This window comes from Phodopus roborovskii, unplaced genomic scaffold (genome assembly GCF_943737965.1).
Source record: "Phodopus roborovskii unplaced genomic scaffold, PHOROB, whole genome shotgun sequence".
In the NCBI taxonomy this organism is placed as follows: domain Eukaryota; kingdom Metazoa; phylum Chordata; class Mammalia; order Rodentia; family Cricetidae; genus Phodopus; species Phodopus roborovskii.
In genome coordinates this window covers 57,723,505-57,739,176 of record NW_026126511.1, presented here as the reverse complement: position 1 = coordinate 57,739,176, position 15,672 = coordinate 57,723,505, and the positions used below count along the sequence as shown (strand labels likewise).

Genomic DNA, 15,672 nt, shown 5'->3' with positions numbered 1-15,672 from the left:
TCCCATGTCACCCTTATGAACAAAGCTCTTTCTCAGCTTATCTTGAGTGAAAGTAAAATGACTCTAACGCTCTGGAAAAACATCCTGATTTCCCTATAATCACCTAGAGTATTTAGGCCAGATTTTCATTCTTCTTACTGTAATGTCACTATGAAGAGCTCCTTTTCTCTCTCACTGAGGTGTCACCTGTGGGCAGATCAGTAGTAACATCCACCCTGAAACTGTACTTATTATACCTGAACTTGCTCATTAGGAAAAAAATACTATAAAAAAAGACTTAAAAATACTAAAAAAATGAACACAAACAAGCCTACACACACACACACCACCCCAAACCTTACTATATAGGAAAATATCCTTCATCCATGAAAACCTGTATATGTTGGGGGATGGGTAAGCAAAGCAGACTCTGGAAGAAAAAAGATTGAATGTGTATGTGTGTACATCTGTGTATGAACCAGATACTTCCCAAGGTGGGGAGGGATGTGTGGAAATGCTACTCCTATCAGTCAAATTGATGAAAGATATAACAGGCTCTGGCCTATTTATAGACCTTAAATTGGCATGTGCTGTACAGATTGAGTACCAGGGTGAATTAGTTTTTTTTGTTGTTGTTGTTTTTTTTTTTTTTTTTTCAGGGCTATTTAGATAAAGGAAAGCAAAGTAAAAGTAAATATAATGAGAAAAGATAATAATAAACTATAACAAGAAAATAACCATGACTATTGTTTTGTGGACTTTTCCCCTCACAGCATTGTTTTTCTAACGTCAATGCTGAGAGTAATTAGGTAACATTCCGTTTTGCTAAGGGCTTGGAGAGAACTCGTTCACTGAAGTCTGGGCAGAGAGGTGAAGAGGATTATCTAAATGCTGCACCAATTTCATTTGACTTCAAGGATGTTCTCCAGTGTCACTCTTGCTCTGGTGCCAAAATGTCCCTGAGCCGTTCGCGGAACACTGTGCCATCCAGAAACTAATTCATGGGCGGCAAGACAAGGTACACCTTCCCAAGGAACTCCAGAGAGGTAACAGCCGAGTCTGAGCATACCTCTCCCAGGGAAGAAGCCCTCTGCCAGACAGTAGACTAAAGGCCCCTCTTTGAAGGAGGGCAGTGATGAGCCACATTGTCGAGTGCTCACTTCCAAGGCTTCCTTACAAAGCCCTGTGTACTGTGTAGGCATGGCGTTGTCTCCGGAAGCCCTTGCCTTGCACAAGTATTGTTGGGAAGGCAGACCTCTCTACTGGCTCTCCCAGGATCGCCCAGGCTCAGGCTCCTCTCTCAAAGAGCGTCCAAGCCACGCATTTCCCTCATCAATTCCTCCTCTACCCCACATTATAGTTACTCCTAATCCCCTCCAAGAACCTCACAGGGTCTTGTGGGTGTTAACACACAGGTGCCTCCAACTAGGCAACCAGAGAAGCGGCAAACTCCATTTAGAGAAGAACATAGTCAAATCAGGCAGTTCTCCCTTCCATATTTTCCTCATCTACGAGACAGGAAGAACTGCCCAGCCACATATATTTCACAAGTGCTGCATAGGATGGACCTTCCTACAAAGAATCGGAGCAGTACTATTACTGGTTTTGCTCTTTTTAATGACATACTGCAGAGCTTCATAACATATGATAACAAAATATTAAATAGGCTCCAAAAGCAGGTGCACAGCCTGCTGAGGGTGGCGGAGTAAAAGCTAGTTAAAAATCCGTGTCTCAGCCTGAATTACGATCTCCTGGACCAGTGCTGCCGAGTGAAGAGCAAATTCCCAGGCAATGCTTAGGACACAGGGCCAGCCTGGTTCCTGAACTCTATTTGTTCTATTCTGAGGAAAGAGCAGCTCTGCCTGGCTTGGCTGAAGCGATATATAACAGACATCACTTTGCCATAGCTTAGATTTGACCGGTTCAGGTGAGTGACAACCCGGCAAAGCAAAGCTGCTTAAGAGGCTATGGAGGGTTTATAGTCCCACGGAGGACCCCTGGAGAGGGAATGGGGTTGCTCTGGGGGCCTAAAGGACCTGGACTCACCTACAATGATACCACAGGCGCTGACCAATCCGATCTCCTTCTTCAGGGCTACTCCGCCCCCTCCAGAGCCAGCCTCGGCCTCAGGGCTGCTGTCGGGTCTGCTCCCACCCGGGTGGTTCTTCGCAGTGTTGTTTCGGTGTCGGGTCCCCTTTTCCATCTTTCGCCGTAGGTTCGGATCTCCAAAAGCTAAAAGGAGCTGTCTCTCTTTTCAAACGTAAATGTATAGATACGTGGGGGGAAAATTAAAAAGCCCGTTTCAGAGAGAGCGCTCCTAGCCTCTAAAAGTGACAGCAAATGAGAGAGCGAGCTGTAAATATTCCCACTCTGTACTGACACGTGTCACTCCTGCTACCAGAAAGGACCCTGTTTTTTGTCTTTTTTTTTTTTAAAGGGAGGCGAAGAGCCTATATATTTAAATACAAAAATAGAACTGTACCAGCGACTCCAGCTGGATTTCTCCGGAAAAGGGTTTATCTTCAGAAGCCCAGTATGGCTCTGCTCCGTGTACCGGGCGGCGGCTTGCCCTGATCGGGATTGTCTGGAGCCTTCCTCCTAATAGGACAGGTCGCCTTCACCTCCCCTCAGTCTCTTTTACGATGAGGGTAAAAGTAGTTCTCAGTAGCTGAGGGCGGAGGAGACGCCGTGCTCAGGTACTTTCTTCTCGCTGGTTGGCTCTGGGTCAGATTTCCACCTGCTGTGGTTGTGCCTTCTCGCCGGCCTCGGATCTGAGCTCACGCCGCAGCCTGCTCCATCGCTCTGCGCCAGCCCCTGTGCTCGCGAATGTGCTTCCCTTTTAGCAGCGGCGTGTATTCTCGGACCGAGGCTCCGCCCGCTCGCCCGCCCCTCTGCCCGCCCCGCACCTGGTTCCTCGCCATCCCCAGCCACAGTTTCCCACCGCTTTTCTATTCAGATATTAGTAACACCCCACCACCACCATCACCACCACCACCACCACGCGAAGATCACCGAGCAAAAGGTTTAAAACATTTCAATCTTTTTCCTTCTGGTGGAGCTAGGGAAGGGTGGCCAAGGCTGCATCTCAGGTCGCACAGCGTTTGTGAGCTCTCCACCTGCACAGTTTTGCAGACATTTAATGCCTTCAGAAGTAAACTGGCCTGTGTACTAAAATGTTGAGGTATGGGTCATTTGAGGACAAGGTCGAGAAGGCTGTAAGGATATCATCATCAAGCTGTTTCCTGAAATTGGGGGCGGGGGGTTGGTAGGGGCAGCATGGAAGGACTTAAGACTGAAGAGTTTCTTTTAGGGACTATCATGAAAGGTAAACAAATCATGAAGAAGATGCAGTAGTTGCAACGTTCATCTGAAGCACGATAAGGAGGACTCTGATCTGGTCCTGCAACACCTAATATTTAATCCACCTATAAATTACTTGAACTTCGGATGGGAGAATGGCTAGCCTTTCACTGGTCGTGGAGCAGATTTGCTGATATTAAGAGATGTGTATCCTTTAAGTACGTTGCTCCTCCACAACCCTGAAGAATTTAATTCAAAACTGTTGCTTTACCTCAAGAAGTGTCTATTTCTAATTGTAAAGTACTTTGGGAAAACAACATGAAACAATACTGCACACATCACTGAAAAACTAAAGGTTTTAAAACAAGTCTAAAACATAAGATTCCAAAGGGCATGGTGGTACACACATCTTTAATCCTGGCACTTGGGATGCAGAGGCAGGCGGATCTGTCTGAGTTCAGGGCCAGCCTGGGCCTGCATATTGAGTTCTAAACCAGCCAGAGCTATACACTGAGATTCTGTTTTAGTAAGACAATCAAACTAAATTCCCCAATCTACGCAAATTTGGCTTCACTTTTTGGAAAATGCTCTAAAACACTTGTGATTTTTAGGAAGATTAAAAACCCCCTTTAAAATGGATTGGCTAGGCTATCTAGAAGAGCTTTTCCTGATGGAGTAAAGTCCAGTCAACAGTCTCCTTTCCCATCTGCCCCTTGATCACCCAACTCAGCAAGTATCAAGAGGTTTCAAAGGTTACGAACTCAAGCCCTTGTCCTTCTGTTGGTTTAAGATATAGCAGATTGAAAGCCTCAGCAAAAAAAAAAAAAAAAAAAAAAAAAAAAAAAAAAAAGTGGGGGATAGTATGTGAATCATTTCCAACAAAAAGAATAGACAAGGTTTGAAATATATATAGCACAAAACTCCATGGGAGTGAGAAATGAGCCAGGGAGAAATGAAGAGAATGTGAATTACCTCTGGCCTTTCTTGACAAGCTTAGAAAGCTTTAAGGGAAAACTTGATGGAGTCATTATTAAACAATCCAATTTGAAGATTTCTGCTCAGATTTCAACATCAAGGGATAAAACCTCTCTGCCTCGCAAATGTGAGTTCTTTCTGTAACGTTTTGTAGTTTCAGTTTAAATGGCGTAGGCTTAGTATGGGGTTAAAGACAAGCATGTGATGAGTTTGAGATTGCTCCTGTGAATGGTAACAAGCAGCCATGTGTAAGCTTCAGTCCTCTGGACTCACAAACTTGGGAGATAAAGCAAATTATAAGTGCAAACAGATTTTGGGGGTGTACAGTGTGGCACCAAAGGAGAAAGGGATGTTTATTTAAAACACAAATATTCCCATTTCTTTAGCACTTGGAATTTGTGAGTGGCTTGCAACTATTTATTGATGGCAAAATCTGAAAGTTAGAAAAGGAACCTCCTTCCTTCAAAGGGACCTAATATGTCTCTAGGCTGCTGATATTTTGTGACATAAATGTTGCATGTGTCAAAATTTCATGCAACTAATATTGAACACAAGAAAGAAGGAAAAGTCTTGGTGTAATATGTTGAGAAAAAATTGTGAAAAATTAATGGAAATTCCTGGTATTTTGATTACTTAATTTATAGCTTTGATCTATGTTTATCTTTGTACTTTTTACTTTACTCTTTGCATTTAAATAGTGCTTTACAATTTGTCTTCATAATGCCTCATTTTTTCTTCCCCATTAAAAATCTTAGGTAGACAAAGCCAATTTGTTGTTGTTTAATTTTGAGACAGGGTCTCTCTCTATGACTGGCTTAGAACTCACTAAATAGATGAGGCTGGCCTTGAACTCACAGTGATCTGCCTGTCTCTGCCTCCTGAGTGCTAGGATTAAAGGTGCACAACCCCATGTCTGGCTGACAAAGCCAATTTTTATTTTGTTTGTACTTATTTTAGAAAGGACCTTAATATGACTGGCCTGGAACTTGCTATGTGAACCAAGGTGGCTTGATACTCACAAAGATCTACCTTTGGGGATTGAAGGAACATGCCACCAAGCCCAACTAAACCCAGTTATTCTTATTCTTAAATACACACACACACACACACACACACACACACACACACACACATGCTAGAGAAGGCTCTTACACTGAGCTAACCCTTCCCCATAACTTACATATCAAGGATTTTAAAATATTACACCAAGGCTCAAAAAAAATGTCTTATTAAAAGTCGAAAAGCAAACATTGGATCTGCTCCTGGGCAAGGAGGTTGTCACTGGTTTACACTGAGCTTTCTCAAGACACTGTAACTTACTACTTGTCAGGGTTTCAATTGCTTTCATTTGGAGAGAAGCAAGACATGACAATGCTCTTCTCAACCTGTTCAGTGAGATTCATGGGCCTAATCTAGCCTCCTAACATGTACCACTCTCTTTATGCACACCTCTTTTTGGATATTTCTCAAGCGCTTACTTTATACAATCCTGTTTCCAGTATCTGAGAGACAGTTCTCATCATTTTGCTTGCTGAAAGTAAGAAGAAATTGACCTCCTTAACAAGGAGTCACCTTACAAACACTTGTGGCCTTAGAAAGAGAAAGGCTGTGTGTGGCTGACACCTACAGCATGAAGGGAGATGACATCAGGACATGCTACTGCGACAGTTAATCACACTCACAGTCTGAGTGTCCCTTTGGGAAACAACTGGTGAAAAAAAGAGTTAGTGTAAACGAACAGAGCTGGGAACTAAGTCATTCTATATCTGGATTTGTTTTTCTCTGGACCTAACAGCACTTCATTCTTGTTCTTTGTCGAGGAGCTGTGAAGTCCCGGGTCACTAATGAGGGACCTGACTGCTTCCTTTGAGGTAGTTCTCCGCCCACGCTGTGCACTCTTCTCATATAGAGCTGTCCAAAGCCAGAATGAACCCTTCTTCCAAGTAAAGCTCACAGACTGGGAATGAAAGCTCATGCTTGTAATACAACATACAGGAGGCTGAAACAGAAAAACCTGCTTAGTTCAGGACAGTCTGGGCTATATAAGTCAGGGGGATCTTGAGACAGCCTATGGTACATCTTGTCAAGTCTGGGATGCACATCAAAACCCTGTCTTTAAAGTCAAACAAACAAGTAAAAAGCCCCATGGAACTGCAGAGCTAATTCAAACGTTAACAGCACTTACTGCCTTTGCAGAGAGCACAGCTGTTTCAACCTCTTACAACCATCTGGAACTCCACTTCCAGGGATACAATACCCTCTTCTGGCCTCCAAAGCACCGCCCACATGTGGTGCACAGATACACGTGCAAGCAAAACACCCATACACACAGAATAAAAAATAGTCTTCCCAGGTGTGGTGTACACCTGAAATCCCAATACTCAGGAGGTGCAGCAGAAGAAATGGGATTTCCAGGCCAGGCATGGGCTACATGGTGAATCCTGTTTCTAAAGACAAGGACTCAATGTGTAATTAATTCAGAAAGAGAGGTCTTCTGTGCGCAAAGCCCTGAATTTGATCTCCAGAACCACAAATCAAAACAAAGTAATTGCAATTATATGACTCTTTATCTTGGGCAAATATAATAAAAACCAACTGAGGGAGAAGTCTCTATACGTAAATCCTCAGGTCTAGAGTCACCTACATCCTGAGAAAGGAGAACAGTAGACGGGGCCAGTATAGCCGTCCAGGAGATGTGGCCTGCAGCAGGGACTGCGATTGTGTTTTTTTTTCCCACAAGAGCTGGGAAATACTTGGAATCCAGCCAAGTGCAGCAGACAGAGGGATAATTTTCTGGATTTTTTTTGTCTGTTGTCAGAGCAAGGATTCATCTTCTCCAGAAGAGTATAAATTAATTTCCCACCATAACAACACAAAGGCTTCTCCAGCCACATCCTCAGGACTGCTTAAGCTTGAGAAGATACAACTTCCTTTGAACGTGGTATCATGTCCAGGAGGCAGAGGGTGACTGGAAAGGCCCTACCTAACCAACAGAATCCTTTGCTTTGTTTTATTTTTCTGTCTGACCAACTTTTTCCTTTTCTATTAAAATCTTGTCTCTTTAATTTTCACCTGTTTTCCCTCAATAAGTAACATGAGTTTCCTAGAACTTCTGCCTCAGTTACCATCTGGCCAACTATAGGCTTTATTATTTGTTTTTCAATACAGAGTTTCTTTGTTTATCTCTGGCTATCCTAGAACTCACTCTGTAGATCAGGCTGGCCTCAAACTCAGCATCCCAGGTGCAATGACACTGACCAGCTTAAATCTTATTTTTTAATTAATTAATTTCTGTATGAATTTTAGGCATTTTTACATGTGTTTATTTAGTGTGTATATGTGTTTGTGCATGGGGGAGTGATGCACATGTGATTTAGTGGAGGTCAGAGCACAACATGCAAAGGTCCGTTCTTTTCTTCCATCATGTGGGTTCCAGGGATCAAACTCAAGTTGTTCAGCTTGTTGGAAAGTCCCTTACTGGCTCAGTTCTGCCTGCTGGTATGTCTGTTCACCACATGCATGCAGTGCCCCCTTGGAGGCCAGAAGACAGGATTGTATCCCCTGGAAGTGGAGTTTCAGAAGGCTGAGAGCTGCCATGTGAGACCTGGGAACGGAGCCTGCATCCTGTGAGAGCTGGGAACAGAGCCTGCATCCTGTGAGTGCTGAGACTTTAACTTGGGTCCTCTGGGAAGTCAGTAAGTGCTCTTAACCTTTGAACCATCTCTCCAAGCCAAGACTCACGTGTTAAGGTAAGTTTAAAGAGGAGATAAATTCCTCAAGAGCAAAGACCTGCTTTCTCCTCTATTGTAATAGAGCTACTTAGAATGGTGCTCGAGATTCAAGAAATACGACTGACTGAATGAATTGATAAATGGGCCTACCCATTAATAAATGAATAAAACAATTACCAACTGACTAGTTGACATGTGAACTTAATGTAAGTGTAAGCAAAGCCTGGACACGGACCAGACTGTGCAAAGAGGAGGTGATACAGAACAGCTTTGATTTTAAAGATATTTCTTGTGGCGCTCAGACCTCAAGTGGACCCTCAATACTGTCCAGAAGTCTCCTCGCTATCATAGTCTCTTCTCTTCAGACAACACCTCCTGTCCCAAGTCTCTTCTGTTGACAAGAGAAGACAGAAATATGCAAAAGAGCACCTCTAGCCTCACTGCCAAGTCTGTTGATCTGTAACAACTTTGCCCTCACATTCAGCCCTCCCTCCCAGTGCGATGGATGAACTCCTAGGCACCCCAACCATGCCTGTCCCAGCTTCCATGCCCCAGCTTCCCTTTCAAGGTCTTTGCCCTTGGATGATTCTTCTCAATTATAATTCATCAGCTTCCCACTCTAAACTGGATTATTTCTATCAGCGTACAAGAGGTATATGTGGCAGGTGAGATGGCTCAATGGGCAGAGGTGTTTGAACTCAATCCTGAGGACTGGAGTTCAATCCCTAGATGTCACAAGGTGGAGGAGAGAACAACTCCTGAGTGATGTTCTCTGAACTCCCCAAGAGCTCCGTGGTTCCTGCATACCTGTCTTCTCTGTCTCTGTCTCTCTGTGTCTCTGTTTATTTCTGGTCCTCTCTCCTTCCCCCTTCTCTCTCTCTCTCTCTCTCTCTCTCTCTCTCTCTCTCTCTCTCTCTCTCTCACCATTTTTAGTGGAATGGGAAGATGTCTCGGTGGACAAAACACTTGTCATGGAAGTGTGAGAACTGGCATTCAGATCCCCAGAACCCACAGTAGAAGCTGGGCATGTGTTGCAGTTCCCTGGGAGCTGGGACAGGGGCAGAGACAAGAGATTCCCATGGGCAAGCTAGCTAGCTAGACTATCTGGAATTCAAACTCCTGGTTCAACAAGAGACCCTACCCCTATGTGGAGCATGATAAAGTGAACAATTGAGAAAGACTAGATAGACATCACGTCTGGGTCCCTCACTACTGCTCAGCCTGCTTTTTAATACAACTCAAGACCAAACCGCTTAGGAGTTGTACCTTCTACATCAATCATTTAGTCAAGAAAATGTCTGCTCAGGCTTGTCTGCAGCCAATCTTATGGAGGGATTTTCTCAATTGAGGGCCTTTCTTCTCAGCTTGTGTCAAGTTGACAAGAGCTGAGCCGTACACTGGAGAGCTCTGGTGGTCTCATCCAGAGACGCTCTTAGGAGCCTGCCACCTGTCTGCCAGTAAACGTTTCTGGCACCACAAACACACAGGAATGCTCATGTCCCTCTCTCTCCTACCACCTCTAGTTGGTCTTAAAATCAACCTTAGTCTCTTTTTCATATAGCTGACATCTCATGTTTCAGGCATCTTCTTAGGTGTGGCCATATATCTTGTCTTTCTGAAGCAAACCGCTTTGTGGCATCCTGTACTGCTGCCGCCGTCATCATCCCACCATGAGCCATCAGCTTGGTGGCACACCCTTTTAGTCCCAGAACTCAGAAGGCAGGATCAGGTGGATCTACATGGGTTTGAGGCCAGTCTGGTCTACACAGTGAGTTCCAGGACAGCCAGGGATACACAGAGAAACTGTCTTGAAAAACCAAAACAAAAACAAAAACAAAAAAGTTTCCACAACAAAGAAACAGTAAAAGCAGGGCATGGTGACACATGCCTGAATCTTAGCCCTTGAAAATTAGAGGCTAACCCCAGCTGCTTATGCATTTGAAGCTAGCCTGGACTATATGAGACTCTTTTAAAACAAAAAAAAATTTGCTGGGCAGTGGTGGCGCACGCCTTCAGTCCCAGCACTCAGGAGGCAGAGGCAGGCAGATCTCCAAAGCCACAGAGAAACCCTATCTCACCACCCCCCACAAAAAAATCAAAAAAGAATAAAACCAAGAGAAATAAGAGCGATTTGAAGAGACACAAGTTAACTTGATTTCAACATTCATGATCTAGGCATAGACTGAAACATCAAATGGTATTCCACTAACAGGCATAACTTTTATTTTCAACAAACCAGTTGAAAATAAATTTAATTAAGACACAAAAACAAAAATCAAACCAGACTTAACCCAGGGGAGTGCTGGGCAGCCTGGCAGGTACACCCTTTCTTATAGTGCCCTCTGCTGGTAACTTCCTGCCACAGCCAAGCTTCACTTCACCCATAGCATCCCCCAAGTTGTAGCATTCCAGTGGGCCCACCTACTGTTTGAGGAAGCCACAGTTTAGAAAATAAAGCCTAAACTTCCACGCAGAAACATCAGGCTCACTCTCCCCAGCTGTTCCATAACATCTCTCCCGTATCACCCCTCTTGATGTCCCTGCCTTTGAGCCCCTTCAACAATTCTGGACCAGCCTATGCTTTCCCACATTAAGGTCAATATTGATGTGTCTCTTCTGCTGGGCATATGCCTCTCCTCACTGCTGCTGTATAAAATTTTACCTTATTTAAGTTTTATTCAAATAGACATTCTAAGCGGGGCATGGTGAAACATTCCTGAATCCCAGGACTTGGGAAATTGAGACAGGAGGGTTGCAAGTTCGAGGCCAAACAGAGTTACAGAGCAAGATCTTGTCTCAGACTAAACAAACAAGGGGCCAGTGAGGTTGCTCAGTTGCTAAGAGCAATTGCTGTACAAGTCTGGTGACCTTAGTTCAAGATCCACACTGTGTAAAGAGGAACACTGGCTCCACAAAGTTGTCCTCTGACCTCACATTTGCTCTATGACACAGGTCCCCCCTTTATTTTAATATGAGTGCGTGCGTGCCCGCGCACACACACACACACACACTCACCAGTAAAGATTTAAGGGCTCTGGAATGGCTCAGCCAGTAAGGGCACTTGTTTCAAGTTGGAAGACCTGAGGTAGACCTTGGACACAAATGGTGGACAGAGAAAACAGACCCCCCTCGTTTCAGGAGTGGCTTGTCTGCAACCCTCTCCACAAGATAGAATAATGTAATAAAAATAAAGTAATAATTTTAATTTAAAAAACAGACAAAAGACCACTAAACATGACAACCCAAGTTCCATCCCAGAACCCATGTAGTAGAAGCAGAGAATTAACTTTGGCGGCCCACTCTCTGATCTTATGCCCCCCCCCACACACATAAAAACATAAAACAAAAAGCCCAAAATAACACCTCTACCCAAATCGTGTTCCTCTGGGAAAGCTGCCCAAGTGAATCCAATCTGTCTTCTTTCCCTGCTCTCAGGCATTCTGAACTTTCTCATGGAAGCCTTCCCAAATTCTATAGTTCCTGATGTGTTTGTCTTTTATGACCATACTAAATGGGTATAATTTTATTTCTAAGATGGAAATATTCTCAATCCTTCCTTTCTTGATACATTGGGATGCTTCTGAGACAAGAGTCATATAGGTTACTGATGGGGGATGCCCTTCTGTATATATGTTTCTCTTATTGGTTGATAAATAAAACACTGATTGGTCAGTAGAGGCAGGAAGATAGGCAGAGCTAGCACACCAGGAGAAGGTGAGGGAAGAGGAAGGCGAAGGGAGACCGCCAAGAGACACCATGCTGCCCACGGAGTAACATACTGGATTACAGGTAAGCCACAGGCTCGTGGCAATACATGGATTAATAGAAATGGGCTAATAATTAAGACAGAGATAGCCAATAATAAGCCTGAGTAATTGGCCAAACATTTTATATTTAATAGAAGTGTTTGTATGTTTATTTGGAGCAAAGCAGCTGTAGGACCAGGTGGGACAGATACCTCCATCTTCAGGTTACCACATGCAGTTGGCACATAAAGTAGATGCTTTGCAACAGTTATAGACTGAATGAATTAATATTTATGAAGTCACTAAAGATTCTGCTTTATGTGTTGAATGTACATACACTCATTTACAACCCCCATAGGTCAGGGACTTTTTGAAAGTAAATGTGGTATCTTTTTTTTTTCTTTTTGGATAACATTTTTTCATCTCCACTTAGGATGTGGGAGTTTAGACTAAAATCACCACTGGAGAGTTTATGGATGCACTTATGGATGCTGCCAGCCTGATAGCCTGAGTTTGAGCCCTGGAACCTACATGATGAAAGGAGAGAACTGAATTCTACAAGTTGAGAGCCAATTCCACTCCTACAACCTATCCTCTGGCCTCTAGCACCATGGCATGCATGCACACCATGTTTAAAAGTGCAATAGAGAAACTTCATAAATTGCCACCAGAACCCCAGAAAAACACAAGGCTCATGAGCATACCTGTTTTATCTACTTCCATGATCCCTTGATTGTTAGACTCATGCTAGGCCTATGACATTGCAGAGTTTGGAATGTCATTTATCCAACAGTCAAATTACTACTTCTTTTGGGCTAACTTTAGCTTTCTAGAGAGCTATTCTTTGTCCACCTCTATAGCAGACCTAACATCCCAATAAACTAATTAAAAGCCTTTGAAATATATTAATGTCACAAAACCCTGTTCTCCACCAGGATTAGCACCAGATAGTGTCTGAGGCTACAGGAGAGACTCCTCCATCCTGTTGTAATCACCTCTCTGATGTACCCACCAATGTATTTTAAAACTGAGTTGAATTATGATGCTCTTCGTTCTGCTGCTACAAAACCTCACAAAACCCTTCCACATGGGAACATGGAAGCTGGGGGTCTCAGTTACTTTTCCATTGCGTGGAGAGACACCGTGACCAAGGCAGCTTATAAAATGAAGCATTAAACTGGAGGCTTGCTTACAGTTTCAGAGTGTTAGTCTGTGATCATGGTGGGAAGCAGACAGGCATGGTGATGGTGCTGGAGGAGTAGCTGAGTGCTAATCTGCAGGCAGAAGGCAGCTGGGAAAGAGAGGTAAAACTGGGGGGGTGGGGGTGGAGGAGGGGGCTGGCATGGAATTTTGAAATCTCAAAGCCCACACCCAGTGACACCTTCTACTTCCTCCAACAAGGCCCCACCCACCCCAAGGCCACACCTCCTAATCTTTTCAAATGAATGAACCCACTGGGGCCATTCTCATCAAACCACATCAGGATAACCCAGCTCCATGTGTTCTGGGCTATGGTCACCCAATTTAACTCCAGAATAAACTATCTTCCTTTTGGGGTGAGAGCTGTGTTTTTACATTGACAGCAACTTAGAGGCATCTGGAAAAGGTGATTTCCTAGCCAAGTCTGGAAGGATAAATAGAACTTAATAAACCAACAGAATATGATCAAGCATACACACACACTAAATAAAATTTAATTTGAAAGATGCTGTTTAAAAATAAAATTTGGGGCAGGGATGTAGCTTATAGTAGAACATTTGTCTTAGATCCACAGGCTCTGTTTTTTTTTTTTTTTTTAAGATTTATTATTTTAATTGTGTGTATGTGTGTGCATCTCTGTGTGGGTTTATGTATATGAACTCTGGTCCTCTGCAAGAGTATATGTGCTTTTAGACACCGAACTCTCCAACCCTGGCATTTCCTCATATAAAACTACTATTGTGTCTAACAAAATTAACAATACTTCTTTGGTATTAATTAATACCTAGTTCCTAACCAATTTTTTTCTTGTAAAAAAAGAAACCATCTACTCTATATAAAACACCAGCTGGTAACTTGTTTTCTCCTGGGATTGAGTTAATCTCTCAGAAACTGATCTCCATGTGTATCAGAGCTGAGTAAATGAGTAAATGCATAGATGACCTTTGGAGCCAAGCTTCTCACTGTCCGGAAGAGAAGCTACATAAGCAAGAAGGAAGGTAGAATGGTCCCAGTGGTACAAGGTTAGAACCTGAGACACCCTGCAGTCTTGTTTAGCTTCCTGCAATGCAGATGTAAACATGTGTCCACATGGGTTAGTGCAATATGTGTGCTATTTGGTGTTATTCCTTGGGTGTACCTATACACACGACACCATTGTAGCACTAAGCACAGGTTGTGCCCAGGTTTGGGCTTTAAAAGGCCGCTCTTCAGAGAAGGCAGTCATAGTTCTCTGGAGAAAGGGTTGATTCTGCTGCTAAGACAATGATGGCACGTGATGAGCCTAGGTTTCAGGGGGTTTGTGTCAACTTGAAAGTGTTCTGGTGATCAAAGCTGGCTTGACTGGAGCAACAAAATAAACAGTTGAGATTTACAGGTATGTGCCAATATGCTCCAAAATGGTACTAGAAGACAGAGGAGGAGGGAAGGGAGGGAGGGAGGGAGGGAGGGAGGGAGGGAGGGAGAAAGACAGAACATCCAGTTGAATTGTGGCACAAACATCAGACAAGCCTAAATCAAAGGGACATTCTACAAAATACTTGGCTAATTTTCTTTAAAATTGTCAAGGTTATGACAAATAAGGACTGAAAAACTGTTGCTGACCGGAGAACACTATTGAGACATGCCTCTAAGACACAATGTGGTGTAGCATGTTGGGGAATATTATTTTTTTTTTTTTTTTTTTTTTTTTTTTTTTTTTTTTTTTTTTTGCATATAGAGTATTTTTTATTTAATTTTATATAACAAAGTCCAATTAAATGAAAACAAACATTTATACACAATATTTGGGAATTTGGGCGTCGTTCTTGGGGAATATTATTTTAAGGTGTGTGACTTTTATTTATGCTGCATTTAACTTGGTAAAGCTGTAATTCATTGTCTGTCTGAAACACCTGATGGTCTAATAAACAGCTGAATGGCGGTCATGCGGCAGGAGCAGGCACAGGAAGAGTATAAACAGATGGAGAACCAGAAAGCAGCAATAATGAGAGGACAAGGAAAGAGGGTGTCAGGACCCAGCCCCCAGCCAGCCACGAAATAAGAAGAAAGGGAAGATATGCAGGCGTAAGAAAGATAAAAGCCCAGAGGGAAAAGGTAGATGGGATAATTTAAAATAAGGAAAGCAAGTTGGAAACAAGTCAAACTAAGGCCAGGAATTCATAAGTAACAATAAGACTCCTAGTGTGAGTTATTTGAGAGCTGGGTGGCAGGCTCCCCAAAAGACACAAAAAAGCCAAGAGTAAAAAACATCTTAACAATAGTATTGGGCTATATCAACAGAAAGCAAGGAGAGGCACTGGGCTAGATCAACAGAAAGCACACACAGAAAAGGCAATAGAAACTGAATAGAGTATGCTTTGTTCATAGCAATCACACCAGTGCTTGCTCTCAATCTTAGCAAATATACTACTACAGATGATGAGGTCCCTGTAGTATTTACAGCTTTCAGTCTAACATTATTCAAATTTAAGTTTTTACTTAAAAAAAAAGACAGGGAAATTTCATACCAATAAATTGGACACAGATAAAAATGGACAGATGCTTGAAAGACAAAAGCTATCAAAATTCATGCACAATGCAGGGATAACCTGACTACCCCACATCTATCCAGCTACCCAGTTTCTCACAAGGAAAACCCCAGGTCTAGACAGATTCACAGATGAGCTTTTCTGAGTGTTTGGAGGGTGAGCATGTCAGTTCCTTAACAAATACTCCCACAAAACCGAAGAAAAAGAAAATGT

General features: G+C 43.1%; 1 protein-coding gene across 1 annotated transcript in view; it reads right to left on the bottom strand.

The window, feature by feature from the left end:
* Slc7a8 (solute carrier family 7 member 8) overlaps positions 1–2,811 on the bottom strand; it is a 57,645-nt gene extending 54,834 nt beyond the window's left edge. The window contains exon 1 of the mRNA XM_051195703.1: positions 2,026–2,811. Coding sequence (XP_051051660.1) covers positions 2,026–2,182 — 157 coding nt within the window. The 5' untranslated portion in view covers positions 2,183–2,811. The remainder of the gene's footprint in view (positions 1–2,025) is intronic.
* Between the last annotated feature and the right edge of the window lie 12,861 nt (positions 2,812–15,672).